General features: G+C 42.5%; 1 protein-coding gene across 2 annotated transcripts in view; it reads left to right on the top strand.

Annotated features, from left to right (window-relative positions):
- Positions 1-7,801: 7,801 nt before the first annotated feature.
- PGM2 (phosphoglucomutase 2) overlaps positions 7,802-19,382 on the top strand; it is a 34,293-nt gene continuing 22,712 nt past the window's right edge. The window contains exons 1-4 of one of the 2 annotated variants that reach the window (XM_082464217.1): positions 7,827-7,963; positions 9,820-9,905; positions 11,735-11,902; positions 16,168-16,274. In XM_082464217.1, the coding sequence (XP_082320343.1) occupies positions 7,954-7,963; positions 9,820-9,905; positions 11,735-11,902; positions 16,168-16,274 (371 nt within the window). In that variant the 5' untranslated portion in view covers positions 7,827-7,953. Of the gene's footprint in view, positions 7,964-9,819; positions 9,906-11,734; positions 11,903-16,167; positions 16,275-19,382 lie in introns of both variants that reach the window. The other variant, XM_082464216.1, reaches the window with a different exon arrangement.

Here is a 19,382-nt window from a genome sequence, read left to right as displayed (position 1 = left end):
TGACTGAGGTGAGAAGGCAGTAGATAAAAATAATCTTGATGAAAAAAGAAAAATGCAGTGTATCTGCAGCTTCCTTTGGAGCACAGTAACTTACCTAGTGGCTACCCAAACAGAAACTGTGGATTCTCTGGGTTCTGACTTAGAAAAGCTGAATAATTCAGTTGCCAAAGCAGTGGTGTTTCAGAAACATCAGGAATTACAGGATGCTTGGGAGAAAAAAAACTTTCCCTTCCTCCTGAGTCTCTTAAATTCAGCACTTCCAAGAGATGCAGTTTTTAGCATAAGGCTTGGTCCTAAGTGGAATGAGTATACTAACAGTTTACAGGACAATGAAGTTTTCAAACAAGAGTCTCTTAGGAGGATTTATGCTCACACACTCTGATGATGTGGTCAGGTGTCTCTTTCTCTGACTGAGGCAGAAACCAAGGCACATAGCACTTCAATGACGGTGCTTTCCTAAGTTCACCAGCTCATTAGTGCCTGGTCAAACAACCAAACACCTGAGGCAGAAGGACACAGTGGTGCTGAACTAGTCACCAACCGTCTAATGAGAATAATGACTCGTCCCCGGAGATCTGGTTGTGACAGGTCAGGAGTGTGCAAGATGTGCTAGACCACTGGGCACCACGAGGAGGAAAAAGAGAAGTGGAAAGAGGAAGCTGGCTGAGGGAACACTAACCAGCCCTGGCGTTAAATGTTTAATGATCAGAAGGCCTAGTGGGAGTTCAAGTGCAAAGAAATATTAAAATGAGTCATGGGAGAAAACTAGCCAATTTCAGGAATGTATTTAATGAAAATAGGCATAAATAAGAGATATTTGCATTTTTTCACTGAGAAAGACAAACTCCATCTGGTCTGCAGAAATGTTTGCTGTTGGTGTACTTTGGGTTTATGGCCCGTAATGAGTATACTGATAAGGTCTATTGACACATGCCTGCTTGTTTTCTCATCAGCCTTGAAATCGGGGTGCTAGAGAACAGTGGCAAGCAGTTCACTTTTCTTGGTTAAATTCAGAAATGTTTGTTTTAGAGAAAAAGTTTGTATAGGTGCTACATCTGTATCTTATAATATTACTATACCCATCTTTCCTTTTTCTTCGTAAGTGTAGGGAGACCCAGTGATTTATTCTTCAACAAACACTGAACATCTATTATGATGTTCTAGGTGCTGGGGACTCAGTCGGAAAAAAAAATTTACATTATAACACGGTCGACAGACACTGTTAAAAATCAAATTTATAATATCATGGCAGGTAGTGATAAACACTTTGAAGAATAATAAAGTAAGATGAGAGAGGGGTGCAGATCCCATTTTAGGAGAAGAAAGGTATGTCGGTGACAGCTTATACTGGTTCATCAGAGCTGACTAGCAAATTTTTAGGAATTTTGCTAGCCAGATGTTAAACACAGCCATTGTTAAAATTTAAATTTTATAAACTTCCAAGTAAATACATTATAATTAAAAGAACGTAATAAATACTCAAAACTCACTATTTTCTATTTATTTTACTACTTGTTACTACTATCTATGTTCTTAAAGTTATTTACATCTATTCTATCTGTGTATTGGAAACATTACATAATGATGTGCAACTCCGCATCTCCTCTCAACTCTTTGTTCAGTGACATCATGTTGGTAGCTTGGAAACAGCCATGGTGAGTGTAATTACACCACAGAAATTGGCAAATACTACAAACCAGGGCTTTTTATCCCAGAAAGCTAGTTGTTAAACATTTACCAGCACTTTACAGAAGAGAGTTTCTAATGAGGTGATAATTGAGCAAAAACCTGAATGAAATGTGGATACTTGTCATTGGGGTATCTGGGGGAAAACAGTGCAGGCATAGGCTCCAGGTCAGCTCTTGTTTGACATGTTTTCAAGATCAGCACAGAGAACGGCATGGCTGATTGAAGTGAGTGAGAAAAGTGGCAGGAAATCAAGGCAGGGGGATAGATTACGTAGAACTTTGAAGCCCCTGGTAAAAGATACAGTTTTAATTCTAAGTACATTATGAAGCTATGGAGGATTGAAAACAGGAGAGGGATGAAATCTGGTTACTATTACAAAGAAAACTCACTGTACTGTATGAAGGAGAACAGACTGTTTTAGCAGGTGGTGGTTCTAAATTTCAACTAAGTAATAGCTAAGAATCACTCCTTGCTTGTTAGAAATACATCAGAATCATTGATATTTGCAACCATCCTAACATTTAATCACAGGTAACACTGAATGTGTGGTAGTGCCCATGAGCGTTCCTCCCTATCCAACTTTCTTCTCCTTTCTGGGCACGTAGATAGTCTACACTTCCCAGTACTCTGCAGTTCAGTGGGTCCATATGATGAATTCTAGCTAATAAAATATGAGTAGGAGTGATACGTACCACTCCCAGGCAGAAGCATTTAAGAGCCACGAGTGACCCCCATACTATTCCATGGTGACTGCAGAGGCCACATCTTGGGATGGAGGAGCCACAGGATGGAAACATTCTGATCCCTGAGTGACTATGTGGAGTATAGCATCCACTGACTCACCCTGAACATGAGCATGAGCAAGAAACCAAAAGCTTTGTTTCACTAAGTCCTGAGATTTGGGATTAATTTATTACTTCAGTTTAGCCTAGGCTATCCTGACTAATGCAGATTGTCAAGCTAGTAAAATTTTCATGATAACAGGTAACGTTTATTGAGTGCTTACTTCATGCCAGACACTAGGCTAAGCATTTTACATGTAGTTCCTCATGTAAGCCCCACATCACCCCTGTGAGCTGGACACTATGATTGCTTCCATTTTAGAAATAAGGAGACTGAGGCCAAGAGAGGTTAAGTGACTTGCCCAGGGCCCCCAGAGAACAAAGGGTAGAGCCAAGATCCAGTTCTGACTCTAGAGCCTTCCCTTTTCCTTCATGAGGGAAGAATAAACAGACTCCTGACTTCAGTCATTTCTTCACCCATTTACTGGGCACTTACAGTGCTAGGTTCTGGGTAGGCAAAGATAAACAAAACACCATTCCTGTCCTCAAGGAGACTAGTGAGGGAGAGACTATGAAGAGAAAATTATAATGTGATGAATTTACAAGCAATACAAGAGACAGAGGAACATGTTAACAGACACCACAGAAACACAATCGGCAAAATCCAGACTGTTGGGAAACCCTACGGGACAAACAATCCAGTTTCTTCAACAAATAAATTACAAGGAAATTTAGTCAGAACCTATATATTAAAGGAGATCTACAAGGCTTATTAACCAATAGCAAGATTATTTGGCTCCAGATTCAAGCAAACTATTAAAAAAAATTAAGACACTAGATGGTTGAAAATTTGAACACTAAATGGACATTTAGTTGTATTAAGGAATTATTAACTTTAACTGTAAAATTTTTAGGTGAGATAATGATTTTGTGGTTATTTTTAATGTGTCCTTATCTTCTAGAGACACACTAAAAAATTTATAGTTGAAATTATATGATGTCTGGAATCTTCCTCAAAACATACAGGAGAAAAAAAATATATACAGGAGAGAGAAGTGGGTACACGAAACAAGATTGGCATGGTTGATCATAGGTGACCTGGGTGATATTTGCATGGTATCAATTTTAGTAAATATTTAAAACTTCCCAAAATAAAAAGTTTTAGAACTTTCTTTTATCCTGGGCTGGATACAAGAGAACTGGTAGAATTGCTGACAAGGTGTCTGGGGAAGTTGGGAAGGTTTCCAAGGAAAAATGGGACATCCATGTGTGAAACAGTTCTCAGGCAGCAGGAGAGCATGCACAAACAAATTAAATTATTGTAAGCATCACTTAATGTTATCAATGCCAGAAATGGTTAATATTTGTTTTTCATCAAGACCCAGCCGCTATCACATGGAAACAGGTTCCCAGAGTTCATGGAACTTCCTTCTATGGAAATGTGTAGAAATGGGCTGAGTGGAGCTGGAGATTGAACACTGGATTAGAAAATCAGGAGACCAGGCACAAGAATCCTGGCTCTGCCCGTGACCAGCTGTGTGTCTCGAAGAGGGGCTTGGAAATTTTCTGTCTCTGTTCCGTCATCTATAAAACGAGGTCCAAATTGTTCCCCAAGAACTCTTTCTGCTCCAACATTCTATTATTCTACATGGGCTTCTTCAGACATGAAATGTTAATTTGGGGATCACGTGTGAGAATCAACTGATTCAGGTCACTGTAGCATCATTGTCAGAACCGAAAAGACCTCCAGTTGAGGGACCTTAGTTACAGGAGACCCTGGGAAATTCTCCTGGACATAGAGACCCCATGACACAACTTCAGAGGACTTTTTCTGCTTCCCATGGGAAGCAGAAGGGATTAACAGAGTAAGGCCATTGTGCATTGTTTCTAGCACAGTACCTGAGCTCTTGGCAACCTTCATAAGTTAAGGGAGGAGGATTTACTTACAACTTCTCAACTTCCTCGTGAAAAGTTCTTCTGGGCTTGAAAAATCCTACCTGCTGGGCTTCCCTGGTGGCACAGTGGTTAAGAATCCGCCTGACAATGCAGGGGACACGGGTTTGAGCCCTGGTCCAGGAAGATCCCACATGCCACAGAGCAACTAAGCCCGTGCGCCACAACTACTGAGCCTGCGCTCTAGAGCCCAATGAGCCACAACTACTGAGCCCACGTGCCACAACTACTGCAGCCGTAAGCCTAGAGGACATGCTCCACAACAAGAGAAGCCACCGCAATGAGAAGCCCGCGCACCGCAACCAAGAGTAGCCCCCGCTCGCCGCAACTAGAGAAAGCCAGCGCACAGCAACGGAGACCCAACGCAGCCAAAAAAAAAAAAAAAAAAATCCTACCTGCTTTCTTTCCTTGAATATTGAGCACTGAGAAACCTGCCCCTTGGTGTCCCAAAAGGAAGTTAAATAGTTCTGACAGGATGTCTCCATGGGCCCATAATCTCTGTGCTGAGGAATATAATGTAAAGTGTCAGAAGATCCTCTGGCCTCCGCCTTCCCCACATTTGGAACTGCAGCAGAGACTCAGCTGCAACCACCCCCATTGTGGAGGGCGTGATTGGAGCTCTGAGGCTGAGGACCCCCCTCCCTCCCCCACCCCGCCCTACCATGGCAGAAGGCTGGAAGCTGCACAGCCCCACCTGGGAGAGCTCTGGTATTTGGGAGGGAAGCAAGTGCAAGTGAGAACTGTGTGGAAAGGGAATGTTGCCTGCCATTCCAGTAAACAACGAATGTTGCCCACCATCAAGCCGTTAGCCATTGTCTCCCCCCAATCCCTCCCAAAAGTGCACCCTGAGGGGCATGCAGAATGGAGAAAACCTGGAAACCCTCTGTGCTTTGAATACTGGCCCTAGATAGTTAAGATGCATATCTAAGGAATAACTTCAATGAGCTCAGACTTTTGCATCTTCCCACACAAGCGTTAAAATCATTACCTTGAGGTGTCTGTTTTTTGTGATTAGCAGTCATCTTTTGATGTTCAACTACATGTTTTTTTTCCAGCAAACTCCTACATATCCTGGTTCCCCCCCCATCATCTAGTCAGAGCAGTTCCTCAGAGCTCTCTGAGAGGCTGTCTCCCGGGCTATAGTCCTCAGTAAGGTCCCTGAATAAAACTTAACTCACAACTTTAGGTTGTGCGTTTTTCTTCAGTTGACACCTGTCTGGTCTCAGGCTCTTTGTGTCCACAATTTCTGTCCTAGGATGTTGAAAAGAAGGTTGGTCTGGTGCAGAGAAAGGAGACAGCCCAAGTGTGGCAGACCTACAACAAGCTGAGAGATGGGGAGACTGAGGCTGCCTATTCTTCTTCTCTTCTACTTCCCTGTGCTCTGGTTTCTTGTGGCTTTCATTTGGGGGAAGCACCACATTTAGAGGGTCCCTATCTGGAAAGCATTTTCCAGGCTGCCTCCCCCCAACATTAACTGCATCCTTCCCTCCTGTCTCCTCACAAGCTTCAAGTGCTGAGGGAAGCTTCCCCCACCAGGACAGCCCACTAACATGCACCCTCATGGAATCTCCTTGCTTTCCTTCCAGCATTCTTATCAGTTTGTAATTACATATTAACTGAAATGATTACATATTAACTCATGTGATTATAGGATCATATTATATGATATGCCTCTCATTAGACTTAGCTCTCATAGATCCTGGATATATATTGGTTTCTTCTTAAAACTGAAAGAGAATAAATAAATAAATACGAAAAAGAAAGAAATAGAATACAAAGAAAATGCACAATTCATAGGTGCAGCCCAGTGAATTATTACAAAGTGAACACACCTGAGCAACTACTGCCCAGGTCAAGAAATAGGACAGGCCCAGCATCCCAGAAGGCACCCTCTTTCTGCCCAAAGTAACCACTCTCCTGATGCCCATAGATTAGTTTTGCCTCCTTTAAAAGTTTTAAATCTTAAGACTTCAAACATAATTTTAAATTTACCCTTTAGCGTGTACAGTTCTATGAGGCTTGATAAATGTGTATTGTGTTTATCATAACCTCAGCCAAGATACAGAACAGTTCCATCATTTCCCAAATTCCCTTGTGCCCTTTGTAGGCAACCCTTCTCTCCATCCACAGTTCTTAGAAACCATTGATCTGCTTTCTTTCCCTATATTTTTACCTATTCTAGAATTTCATATATATGGAATGAGCCAATATTTCGCTCATTCAACATAATGTTTGTGAGGCTCATCTACAATGTGTACAATAGTTCATTTTCACATCTGTATGAATACACCACAATTTTTCTACATCACTGTATGAATATAATATAATGTATTTATCCACTGTATTGTTGATGGACATTTGGGTTGTTTCCAGTTTGGGGCTATTACAAATAATGCTGCTAGAGACATTCGTACGCATACCTTTTCATGCTCACTGCATGCATCTCCTTTATGGCTTAGTGGTCCTAAGGTCATGAAGATGAACTCTTTAGTTTCTAGAAGTTTCATTGCACCTTTCACACTTATCTACAATTAGCCTGGAATGCATATTTATATGAGGTGTGGTGTGAGGTAGGGGCTCAAGTTTCTTTTTTCTTCTTCTTACATAGATGTCCAGTTGACCTAGCACCATTAATTGAAAGTAAGTCCTTTCCCCTCGCTCTGCGGCGCCACCTCTGAAATAAATGAACTGTCCATACACGTGTAGATTTGTTTCTGGACTCTCCATTCCGTTTCACCATCTATTTGTCTTAATCCTCCCACTTCTTCTTCTTTTTCAAGATTTTTCTCGGTTATTCTTTTTTTTTTTTAATTAATTAATTAATTAATTTATGGCTGTGTTGGGTCTTCGTTTCTGTGCGAGGGCTTTCTCTAGTTGCGGCAAGTGGGGGCCACTCTTCATCGCGGTGCGCGGGCCTCTCACTATCGCGGCCTGTCTTGTTGCGGAGCACAGGCTCCAGACGCGCAGGCTCAGTAATTGTGGCTCACGGGCCTAGTTGCTCCGCGGCACGCGGGATCTTCCCAGACCAGGGCTCGAAGCCGTGTCCCCTGCATTAGCAGGCAGATTCTCAACCACTGCGCCACCAGGGAAGCCCTCTCGGTTATTCTTGACTTTCAGAATTTCTACATAACTTTTAGGCTCCTTTCTGGGCTTACCCGTGCTTGTATCCCAGCTCCTGACCCGGTGCCTGGCGCACAGTAGGAACTGAATGAATAGCTGTTGTATGAATGGGGGTGACCTCGGGATCTTTCAGCACGCCCACTTCCACCCCTCGCTTCTATCCCGCTGCCCCCAGAGGCGCAACTGTACACTGCAAGGAGGCTGCCCCCGGCGGAGGACGTCATTTTCCTCCCGGACGCGGGTGGCTCCCGAGCCGGTTCTCTCCGCCCCGCCCCGCCGGAAGGGCGATCTCGCTACCTCCTGAACTTGGTGGTGGCAGCGCAGGGATGGCGGCGGGGACGGGGGCTCCGGGAGGCGGCGGCCCCGGCATGGACGCCCGGCTGGACCAGGAGACGGCCCGGTGGCTGCGATGGGACAAGGTGAAGGGCGCCGGGGGGCCGGGAGTGCCCGGAGGAGGTGCAGGACCCCCTGCCCGCTCCCCGGGCGCCGCGCCGCCTTTCCTGCGGCGAGTGCAGGTGCAGGCGCTTCCTTCCTTCCCTCCCTTCCGCCCCGCGGGGCCGCGCTGGTCCCGCCGGAAGACCGAGGAGGACGCGGCGGCGGCCAGGCCTCGTCGGTGTGGCTGGTTTGTGGCACATTTGAACTTTGTCCGGGAAAGGTTGTCCCGAGACAAAATCAGCCATCCGGCGGGCGGGGACTGCAGGTTCGGGAGCGGGGCAGCGAGCGGGATTGGTCTGAATGCGGCGGGCCTCAGGGGTCTTGTTTAATTGAGGCGAGCGCGCGTTCCTGCCACTCAGACCGCGGGCTCGTCCTCTGCAGTCCGCCGTGCATCCCCCACCGACCCCTATTTGTTCCCGCCTGTTCCTCAAACTCCCGGGAACTTGGCAGAGCAGCCTTCCCAGGCGCTGGGTTGCAAACGTGGATCCTTTCGGTTGGACCCGCTTGGCTTCAGGCGTTTTTCTCAGGTCTCAGACTTTGCTGAGAAGAAGGGGGAACCCCTTGAACACAGCACCCTAGCTTTTCACTCTCTTAGGTGTTGGAGCAAACAGAAGCAGGGACCGAGCTCCGGACATCACTCCCTGTCTCCTTTCTAACCTGAGTCTCTCGTTTCCTACTTGTTACGTCGTGCACGCTGTTTGTATTCCCGGAAAGTTCCTCTCAGCTCTCTTCTGCTGAACTTGTTTCTCATGTCGTTACTTATGTTTCAGGCCTGAACTTAAATGTGGCTTATGTAGAGAGGGCTTCCCTGGCTTCCAAGGGTAAATTATTTCTCTCTAATACTCTCCGTAAACAGACTGTTCTTTTCCCTCATAGCTCTTAGCGATTGGCCGAAAACAAAAACACTTGCTTGTGGGTTTATTTGTTACTGGGCCCCAGCAAATCATATAGTCGGTGCTGCTCACTCATTCACGAACTTCCATGGTCCATAGTCCTGCACAGTGCACTACTGTGCACTGAAATAGTAGAGACCTGAAATATTTGAGTCAGTGAGGAAGATTTCAAGCCCTTTCTGCAGGGGCCAGGCCTTCCTCTTCACCCTCGGGCCCCCCACTTCACATGAAATGCCAGCACATCCTGTTTCTGGATGCTATTGGCAACTCCTTGGGTGGTTTTTCTTTGTAATTCTTGTGAATTCTTTAGCCGAGGAAAAGGTCTCCATTTCTGATAACTCACTAACTGGCAGTGAGTAGAAATCTTTTGAAGCCATAGTTGGTAATGAATTAGTTTCATAAAACTTTCCCTTTGAAGAAATAAAAACCCAATTTCCACAAAATGTTGTATCTTTGTATACAGAGAGAGTACCTCACTGGATAGAGGTGAGGGGGTGTTGTCCTTTTCATCTTTTTGCTACCACTCCTCTTGTTCTTTCCTCTCTTAATTTCTTCTTTGGCTTGAGACAGGCACCCAGAGGGAACTTCCCGCCAGCTAAAAGCATTGCAGCCCTGTGGTCTGATTGCCCCAAGGGTGGCGGTGCACCAGCAGGTACCCTCTGAGCATTTCCACTGTGCCTCCATCCCTGTTCCTCTGGTTGCTGACAAATGTGTCACTGCCACGTATGACTCTGATCTCTGCTGACCTCTTGATTTTTTTATTCTTATCTTTCTGCCTCCTTTGGTTTCTCTCAAGCTATTCGGTCTTTTATAGATATCAAAGGCCAATTAGGATTTTCCAAATCTACACTGTGAATGAAAGAATCACCGGATATTGGGTGTGACCTTGAAGTCTCAGTTTTCTCATTTACTCAGCAATTATTTATTGAACCTCTTTTACATTGCAGATCTGAGCCCTAACTTGCAGGCACCTAACAATCTGATAGGTCAGATTGTGCTCTGTGGTCAGTGGCTATTGCTTTTAACCAAAAAGGTGGGCTTTTACTTGTTTCCTCTTGAATCTGGAACAATCTGAAAATGTGGGCTTAATTCCAAAAGGCGGCATTTTATTGCAGTAGCATTTCAAAGTTTCATTATGTGGCCATATTTTGCCTGCATGGTCATCCACTGCGGTGATTACTGTAAGATAGAATATAAAGTACTTACTCTTTGTTAACCTGAATTCTTAATTTAAAAGTTTGACATGGAATTAATGTAATTGTCATTTTTCTCCATGCTTAACATTTTCTGCAACTATTGCTCAAAAAAAGGGCAATTTAAAATGAACTTAAATGATTCATGTGAGTGTCTGTTTGAAGCAGTTAATGTAATATGAAAGGTACTAAGTTAATGCTTACACATACAGTTTAAGCAGGACACTTCATCTCTGAGGCTTCCCCATCTATAAAATGGGGTTTTTGTTATTTGCCTGCCTCTTATAGTCATTGCAAGATTCAAATTTGACCAGATATGTGAAAGTATTGTACAACTTATAAAACACTACCAAAGTAAGGTTTTGATTTAAATTATATACGCTATCACTCTGGGAAAATTTGAAGACATTATGGAAGAAAATGAACATTTGATTATTACTAGGTGCCAGATAGAAAAAGGTGTTTTACATTAATTTAATGTAAACCACCTCAAAACCACCTTGTAAGGAAGGTTATAGATTGTTCCCATTTTAGAGATGAGGAAGCTGAGAATTCAAGAAGCTAAATAATCTGCCCAACATTATAGAGTTGGTGAGTGGTGGTGTTGCTGGGATTCCATTCTGAGTGTTAGATCCCAAAACCTGTATGTTCATTCCGTTTCTCCAAAAGTGCTTACCTTTGTAGGAAAGAAAATAATACTTACATTATAAAGGAAAAACTATTTCCTTTTACTCACAATACTTCTGACACCAAATGTGTGAGTCTTTCACACTGTGCTAGTTTCCATTTCTCTGTGGGCACCAGCTGAGTGTCCAACAGTTTAACTCAGTACAGAGTTAGCACAGACCCTCCAGCTTCAGGGCTCAGTCCCACAATATTGTCCCCACTTCAGATACCCGCAAAAGTCCCAGGTTGTCACCTCTCCTTCTGACCAACCAGTGATAAACCAGGGGTCTCGTGACCCCCTTCTCGGGTTTGGTAATTGGAGGACAGCTCACAGAACTCAGGAAGGCACTTTACTTACTATTACCAATTTTATTATGAAGGACACAACTCGAGAACAGCCAGTTGGAAGAGATCCACAGGGCAAAGTATAGTGGGAAGGAGTGCAGAGCTTCAGTGCCCCTACATAGGCATGATTGATTAAATGATTGGTGATTGAACTTAATCTCCAGCACCTCCCCTTCTTGGAAGTCAGCGGGTGGGGCTGAAAGTTCCAACCATCTAATCACTTGGTTGGTTCCCAAGAGTCACTTCATTAGGATAAGCTCAGGTATGGATGAAAGGGGTTTGTTATGAATAACAAAAGATGCTCCTTTCATCCTAATCATTCAGGAAATTTCAAGGGTTTTATGACCTCTTTGCCAGGAACTAGGAACAAAAACTAAATATATATCTCTTATTATATCACAATATCATGCATTATAATTTTTAAAAGACCAACTTCATATTTCAAATTTTAAAAGCATCAGAAAATTGAAAAGCCTATACTTGTATACGTATGCATATATATATGCTTTCCAAATACATACACATACATATATTAAATATATATATATATTTTTTTCTCCTGTAGGTTAGAATTAGCGTGAGGTTTTTTTTTATATTTCTGATTTTTCATTATGTTATTCACCTGGCTATACCTGGTATGTACATTTCTGTTTTGCAGAATCCTTTAACTTTGGAGTCAGTGAAACAACTAATTGCAGAAGGTAATAAAGAAGAACTACAAAAATGTTTTGGGGCTCGAATGGAGTTTGGGACAGCTGGCCTCCGAGGTGCTATGGGAGCAGGAATTTCTCGTATGAATGACTTGACCATCATCCAGACTACACAGGTGCCACATTTTTATATTTCTTAGTTATTCTTAACATAGTCCCAGTGCTAAAAGATAAACTGAAGCATATTAAAAAGTTTAAGAGTTTACTTGAGCAAAAATCTATTTGAATCAGGCAATTCCAAACTGGTTAGGAGCTGCTGGGAAGAAAAAATTTTTCCTCTACGCTTACAGATTCTTTGGCTGGTCTATTAATTAAAGTGGCATAAGACAGATTAACAGGAGAAAACAAATTTAATTACATACGTATGGGAGCCCCATAAAGACAATGAGACCCAAGGGCAGGTTTAGCAGTTGAGGCTTCAAAGTGGAGAATGACAATAGAAGGACTTTTCAAATATATATATATTTATATATACAGACATATATGCACATATGTGTGTGTATATATATGTTTTTATAGCTATATTTTTCACAGCGCAGTAGAAGAGCAGATGTTTGCTAGTTAATGTTTGCCTGCCATCCAGATAGCTCTTTCATATTAAAAGTTCTCTCTGATAATAGTTATCTTTTGGACTTCCCTGGTGGCGCAGTGGTTAAGAATCAGCCTGCCAATGCAGGGGACACAGGTTCGATCCCTGGCCCGGGAATATCCCACATGCCACAGAGCAGCCAAGCCCGTGCACCGCAACTACTGAGCCTGTACTCTAGAGCCTGTGAGCCACAACTACTGAGCCTTCGTGCCACAACTACTGAAGCCCGCATGCCCTAGAACCTGCACGCTGCTACTGAAGCTTGTGTGCTCTAGGGCCCGTGTGCCACAACTACTGAGCCTGCGTGCTGCAACTACTGAAGCCCACATGCCTAGAGCCTGTGCTCTGCAACAAGAGGAGCCACCACAATGAGAAGCCCGCGCACTGCAGCGAAGAGTAGCCCCTGCTCGCCACAACTAGAGAAAGCCCATGCGCAGCAATGAAGACCCAACGCAGCCAAAAATAAAAATAAAATTTAAAAAAAAAAGTTCCCTTTGTGGGTCAGGCTCCATATCTAAATTCTCCTAGGTAGTTAAGGAAGAGGTGAAAGTTTTTCTTCAACCTGCTGGGTCTTGATTGCCTTCATTTCAAAATGATCCACATGCCAGAGTGACATGTTTTGGGGTCACATATTCTGCTCCCCCTCAGAGCGCTCCACTAACAAGAACTAGGGGAAAGACTAAAAGAGAAGAGGCAGAAGCAAAGCAAGGAAATTAATAGATTGGCTACAGCTCAAGCGGGTGCCATATTTGGGAAAGCCTTGCTGGCTGTTTGTGATTGGCTGTCCTTAAGTTGCGATTTCTTAACCTTGGGGTTTTTACAGGGTTAGGTTTTGGCTTGCTGAGTAGGCTCCTAAGGCATTAAAGCCATCTCAGTCCAATGGCCTCCTTGTTTAATTAATTTAACTCCAGGCTCCTTTTGTATTTGACAGACCTAATTTGTTTCAATTATGGATGAGTCTTGTGGGTTTGCCTAGGCACAGGGAATCACACTTTTACTCCATAAAGTTAGGCTTGCACAGTCAGCTGAAGCAGTACCTTTTCAAACTCATGCAGCAATTCATTCATTCGTTCATTTATTCATTCAACAGAGATTTATTGGGTGCCAGGCATCAGGGATATAATAATGACTGAAACAGACAGATTTCCTCATGGAGCTTTCATTCCGGTGCCAATCCACTAACTAAGCTGACCGACTCCTGTGTTCTTATAATGTTTGTTATGGTTGTGCAGATGCAAGCATTGAAAAGCTTTTCTAACTGCCAGAATAACCAAGAGTTATTCGTTCTATTTAGTTTTAATTTACACCATAGGTGGAAATTATTGCTGAGTTCCCTTGCCTTCATTTGTGAATTTTACTCTTAGAGTCCAGACCCAACTTTTAGGAATAAAGATGAAGGCTTTGATAAAACAGCTGATGCTGAGTGTCGAGAATTCTGTTTATGAGGGAAATGAAGTGGAACAGATTGTTCTGTTTCTTCAACTGCTTAGACTTGTTAAAATTGAAGGTCACTTTAATTCCAGGAAAGAAGACGTTGGGAAAATTGACTACTGGTGATTACCTGTACTTTACATGTACCTCCCAACATAAAGGCAGAGTTGGGCATGTTCTGACAAAACCCTAAGATGGAACTCTTGCATAAGGGTACAGAGTTGCCATGGGAACACATTACTGTTAAGCAGTAGGGCTCCCTAGATCTTTCTGGAGGGAAGGCTTGGAATAAAGTGAGCCTGGGAATCCTGTTCTAGTTTATGGATAACATGGGATCATGTTGATGGATAAGGTCGCCCTCTGCTCTGGTCACTAGAGCATACAGCAAATCACCCAAAACATAGTAGTCTTAAACAACAACCACATTTATTTTGCTCACAGATCTGTAATGTGGGTGGAGCTCAGTGGGGACACCTCACCTCTGCTGCATTTGGCATCACGTGGGCCAGCTTGGAGCCTGGAGTCATCTGAAAACTCCGTGCTTGCTGGTCTCGGGTGCGAGCTCTCGTCTTATTGGTGCCCCCAAATTCATCTGGTTGTATTTAAGAAGTAGATGCATGTGAGTCAAGAACAACCCACTAGGAAACAGGATAGAGACTAGAGGGAAATTTTTGTATTGTTTGCCTCATTGACAGAGGTTATAGTTTCCTTTTAGGTTACTTAACTGAGCCATTACACATCAGTGATAGAGAACTCATTGTCTTCTGAATTAGCCATTCTGTCTTTGGATCGTTCTCATTAAAGAATGGTTTCTTTATTTTGAGACAAATCTATCTTTCTGTAGCTTTTACATATTGGTCATAGTTTGACCTTTTGAAGGTATATAAAGTTTGTTTCTTACACTCTATGATAATATTTCCATCCCTCAGTGAGTCTCTTCTCAGGAAAAAGCATGCTCCCTTCCCTTAGCCATGCTCTCAGGTCCTCAGCCTCAGCAGGCCCCAGAGTTTTTTAGAGCAGTTTGGAGATGATAGGGACTTTAGACTAAGGCTGAATGGTTTTTTGCCCCCCTTGAACACTGGGGCCACACACAGGGGTCGACCTGGGCCAGGGAGAGAGCGCTGTCACTGTTGTAAGCCTTAGAGTGTGAGCCTCTGTGTACCCTCAGGGGACCCCACAAAACCAGTACACATGTGTTCTTATTACCTCGTATCCCTCAACCTCAGAAGATATGCCCAATGCAGTATTTTTGCACAAGAAAAACTGGAGGCTTTCTAAATTGGCATCACTCTGGCAACAAAGCTGTGAAGTATTGCCCTACCAAAAATAAGAGTTACAATTAACTTTTTATAAGACTTCCTTCAATCAAAGTGAAATAAGTAGTATGAACCATCATTATAACCCAATCAACCAGAGTTCTTTTTGTTCTGTAATAAAACCTATTTTGTCCAGTAATCTAAACCTCTTGAATTCAAAGTTCACTGTTTTCTAATCTTCCATATTTCAGACTGATGTGATCTTATTGCACCCACTAAGATGCAGGAATTGTGTGTTCCACCATTTCTAGGCAGGTGGGAATAGCCCAAACTCTGCACAATTTTAATTTGTATAATGGTGGACTGATAGAGCCTCCTTAAGACCTACCTGCTTGAAAACAATATCACAAGCAGAACAAGTTTAGATCAGTTAACTGTGGAAATCTTAACTGTCGAATTTCTTTTACCTACTGATGCACAGGGCAGGTGGAAATGTCTGAAACACCTCCCTGTCCTCAGACATTTTAGGCTAGTGTAAAATGAATACAGTCTTTGAAGAAAAATGACAGTAAAAATAATGCTCATAACAGCAAACACATAGTGCTTCCTTGGTGTCGGATTCTCAGCACTTGGCATGTTTTAACTCATTTAGCCCTCATACAGCCCTTTGAAGTAGGTACTATTGTTATTCCCATCTTACAGAAGAGGAAACTGAGGCACTGAGAGATTAAGGAACTTGTCATTTGCTCGTAGGTGGGGGTAGAGTACAAGCCCACAGAGTCTGTGTGCTTTTAACCCAGCACTGAACCACCTCTAACCAGACCCAGGCACAAATCTAGGCTCTGCTATTCGTGTATCTGAAACTGGGCGAGTCACCGAGCCTCTCTGAGTTCTAGCTTTTCCATCTGTAAAATGGGGTTTCTTGGCCAAGTTGATCTGGGATTAGTGATAATAAATACTAAGTGTCCAACATATTACCTGATACATACAGATAGAAAATAAATACAGGTGTTATTTTCCTATTGTTCAGTATATATATAATATATATATAGTGTGTGTGTTAAAACATATAGTATACTCTTTGAATCCATGGGGTATTTTTTAGGGATTTTGTAGATACCTGGAAAAACAATTCAGTGACCTTAAGCAAAGAGGTGTTGTGATCAGCTATGATGCTCGAGCCCATCCAGCAAGTGGAGGCAGCAGCAGAAGGTATGTAAAGATATTTCGGAAACTATTTTTTTGTAGTGTATTTTGTAGTTTTAGGTGTAATCACCATTTCAATATGTTGACTTTAGATATGTTTGTCAGCTACATTGCTTAACTATAAAACTGATGGGTAGATTCTTTTGCAACTTTTAAGAATTCTGGTTTTATGTTTGGGTTAAGAAGATAAAATTATTTAGACAATTTAGAACTTATTACCTATCTAAGGTAATTTTTTTAACTGGCAATATTATTTCTCCCTCTCACTTTCTTCCTTTTATGTAAATGTTTTTTCTTCCACTATTTATAAGCCTCATGAGCTCCTTCCCATTCTTAAATGCCCATTGCAAGCTGCATTCATGTAACATTCCCAAACCAATGAGACTGTCTTATGTAGCTGTAGGCAGATGATGATGGTGATGGTGGTGATGGCGGTGGTGGTGGTGGTGGTGGTGATAGAATCATTTGAGTGCTGAATGTGAGTTAGGCACCTAAGTATTCACTCATTTAGCCCTCACCAAACCTGTAAAGTATGTACTTTTATCTCTTTGCTCTAATATCATAAAGTGAGAGAAGGCAACACAATTTTAAACATAAAGAGGCTGACACCAGGGGTCAGCAAACTGTTTCTCTAAAGGGCAAATAGTAAATATCTTACACATTGTGGGCTGCACAGTCTCTGTCACAACCACTCAGCTCTGCCATGTAGCATAAAAACAGCCATGAACAATTCATGACTGAATGGGCATGGCAGTGTTCCAGTAAAACTTTATTTACAAAATGGGCTGGAGTTTGCCAATCACTGCTCTTAATCACGTTATATGACCCTCTTTTTTTCTTGAACACTTCCTCTATTATGTTGAATTTTTTTAATCTTTCCAGAGTATAAATATTAGCAGTTTCTTAGATTGGAAGAACATGCCAATGTTTAATATTAGTGAAAAGTCTCATAACTTTACAGTGCTGGATAAATTCATAGAGTCCTAATCTTTGCTTCTCAGTAGCTTCTAGTCTAAGAGAGAAACATTAATGGGAACAAATGTGTGGCTGTGAGGAAGGGAGCATGGCCAGGGCAAAATACCAGATGACATCAGCTCCTAGGTTGAACTCAGGGTGATATAAAATATTGGGTCTTCAGCTGCAGGCTCAAAAATGTGATTTTTGTCAATAAAGCAAGAGAGAAGCTGTATCTCTCAAGGACTGATGCTTATGAACTACATTCACAAGAGAGTAATGTAGTATAAACCTCAGAATATCAGTTTGTCAATTTCAGTTAGTGGATTTACAGTGAGAATTACATCATAAGCATGCTTTACCAGCGGGTCAGACCTTCCGGTCAAAGCATGCACAGTGCATATATGTGGCTAACTGCCTGTTTAGCTTCTCAGATTTCTTCTCCTTAGACTGACTACCCTGCTTCAGGTTGACACATCTTTCATATATGTTAACATTGTCAATTAAGGTGCAGCTGTTTCTTGCTCTGGCCTTGGGGCCATATCAGTTCCTTAAAGTGACCGATGTTACTGATTCTATTTTTTTATGGTTCCAGTCTCAGAGTTTGATAGAATGGAATGGAGTGGAGCTCAGGGTCGCTGTCTATCACCGACAGCAAGCAAGATATTTAGAGGTTGTAACAATTACTAACCAGTGTATGGTAAAACACTTATGATGAGGAAATGGACATTTTCTTTTTCTTTTTTTTTTTAACTTATTTATTTTATTTATTTATTTTTGGCTGCGGTGGTTCTTCGTTGCTGCGCACAGGCTTTCTCTAGTTGTGGCGAGCGGGGGCTACTCTTCATTGCGGTGTGCAGGCTTCTTATTACAGTGGCTTCTCTTGTTGCAGAGCATGGGCTCTAGGCACGCGGGCTTCCGTAGTTGTGGCTCGCGGGCTCTAGAGCGCAGGCTCAGTAGTTGTGGCGCACGGGCTTAGTTGCTCTGTGGCATGTGGGATCTTCCCGGACCAGGGCTCGAACCCGTGTCCCCTGCATTGGCAGGCGGATTCTTAACCACTGTGCCACCAGGGAAGCCCAACGTTTTCTTAAAGAGTCGGAAACTATTGCAGTCTCAGAATTTTACCTAAGGAAATGTTGATTAGTTCTTTAATCTTCCAGTTTTAAATATCTGTTGGGGAACGTAAGCAATAACTGTTAAGTATATGCAGAGAACACACTGAATCTTTTTTCTTGCACATTTGTAACTTAATTCATATATATCATGTATATATCATAGGTATGTTGAGTGTCTCCTTTGCTAGCTTTAAGAAAGCGCCTTTAAAGTCAGCCTGAACACATGCTACACATTTCATGAGGGTAAAAGTGACTTCAGTACCTTCTAGTGAATACAGTGTGGATTTAATTCAGATTTTTAGTTAAGTTGTTTTTGCTAAATTTTGTTATTTTTATGACTTTCCCTTATGTAGAGGTATTTTTTTTAATTGTCAAAATCATTTTCGTATTACTATTGATCCTAGGAATTTTAACGCTTGAGTTGTTAAAGATCTCCTCTTTTTGCCCCAGCCAGCTCCCGAAATAGTGTTCCATGAAGTTAGTGCTCAAGAACTATTTGGGAGAATGATCAAATATTTTGTTTGTTTAGTCCTGTAATAGTGTGGTGGTGTTCATTGGAAGTAAATTGCTCAGTTATTGTGATGAAGTACTTTACTCCGTGCATGAAGAAAGACCCAGTGCCATGTTCTATGTCCTGCCCTAAGCCAGGTGCTGTGGAAATTGAGAAATATGTCAAAGTGTCAAAGATTTAAGTCTTCTTCTAAGGGCTGAATGGAGCCAAGATGTATATATGTCATATACATGTCCTATGCATATATGTGTTACACATATATCACATACGCACACATGCCAATGTGCCATATGTTTTGTAGAGGACAACATCGAATCAAATACGAGTCTTCAGGGCATATACTGGATAGTGACAGCTTTAGACTCGGGTTTCTCTGTCCCTGCACTGTTGCCAAGTGACTTGGTACTGGGCCAGATAACTCTTTGTTGTGGGCACTGCCCTGTGCATTGTGGGATGATTAACAACATCCCTGGCCTCCGTCCACTAGCTGCCACTAGCGCTCTACCCTGGTGACAACCAAAAATGTCTCCAGAC

This window comes from Balaenoptera physalus, assembly GCF_965194825.1.
Source record: "Balaenoptera physalus genome assembly, chromosome: 5".
Taxonomy (NCBI): domain Eukaryota; kingdom Metazoa; phylum Chordata; class Mammalia; order Artiodactyla; family Balaenopteridae; genus Balaenoptera; species Balaenoptera physalus.
The sequence above is the reverse complement of the archived record's forward strand: the minus strand, read 5'-3'. Positions and strand labels throughout refer to the sequence as shown.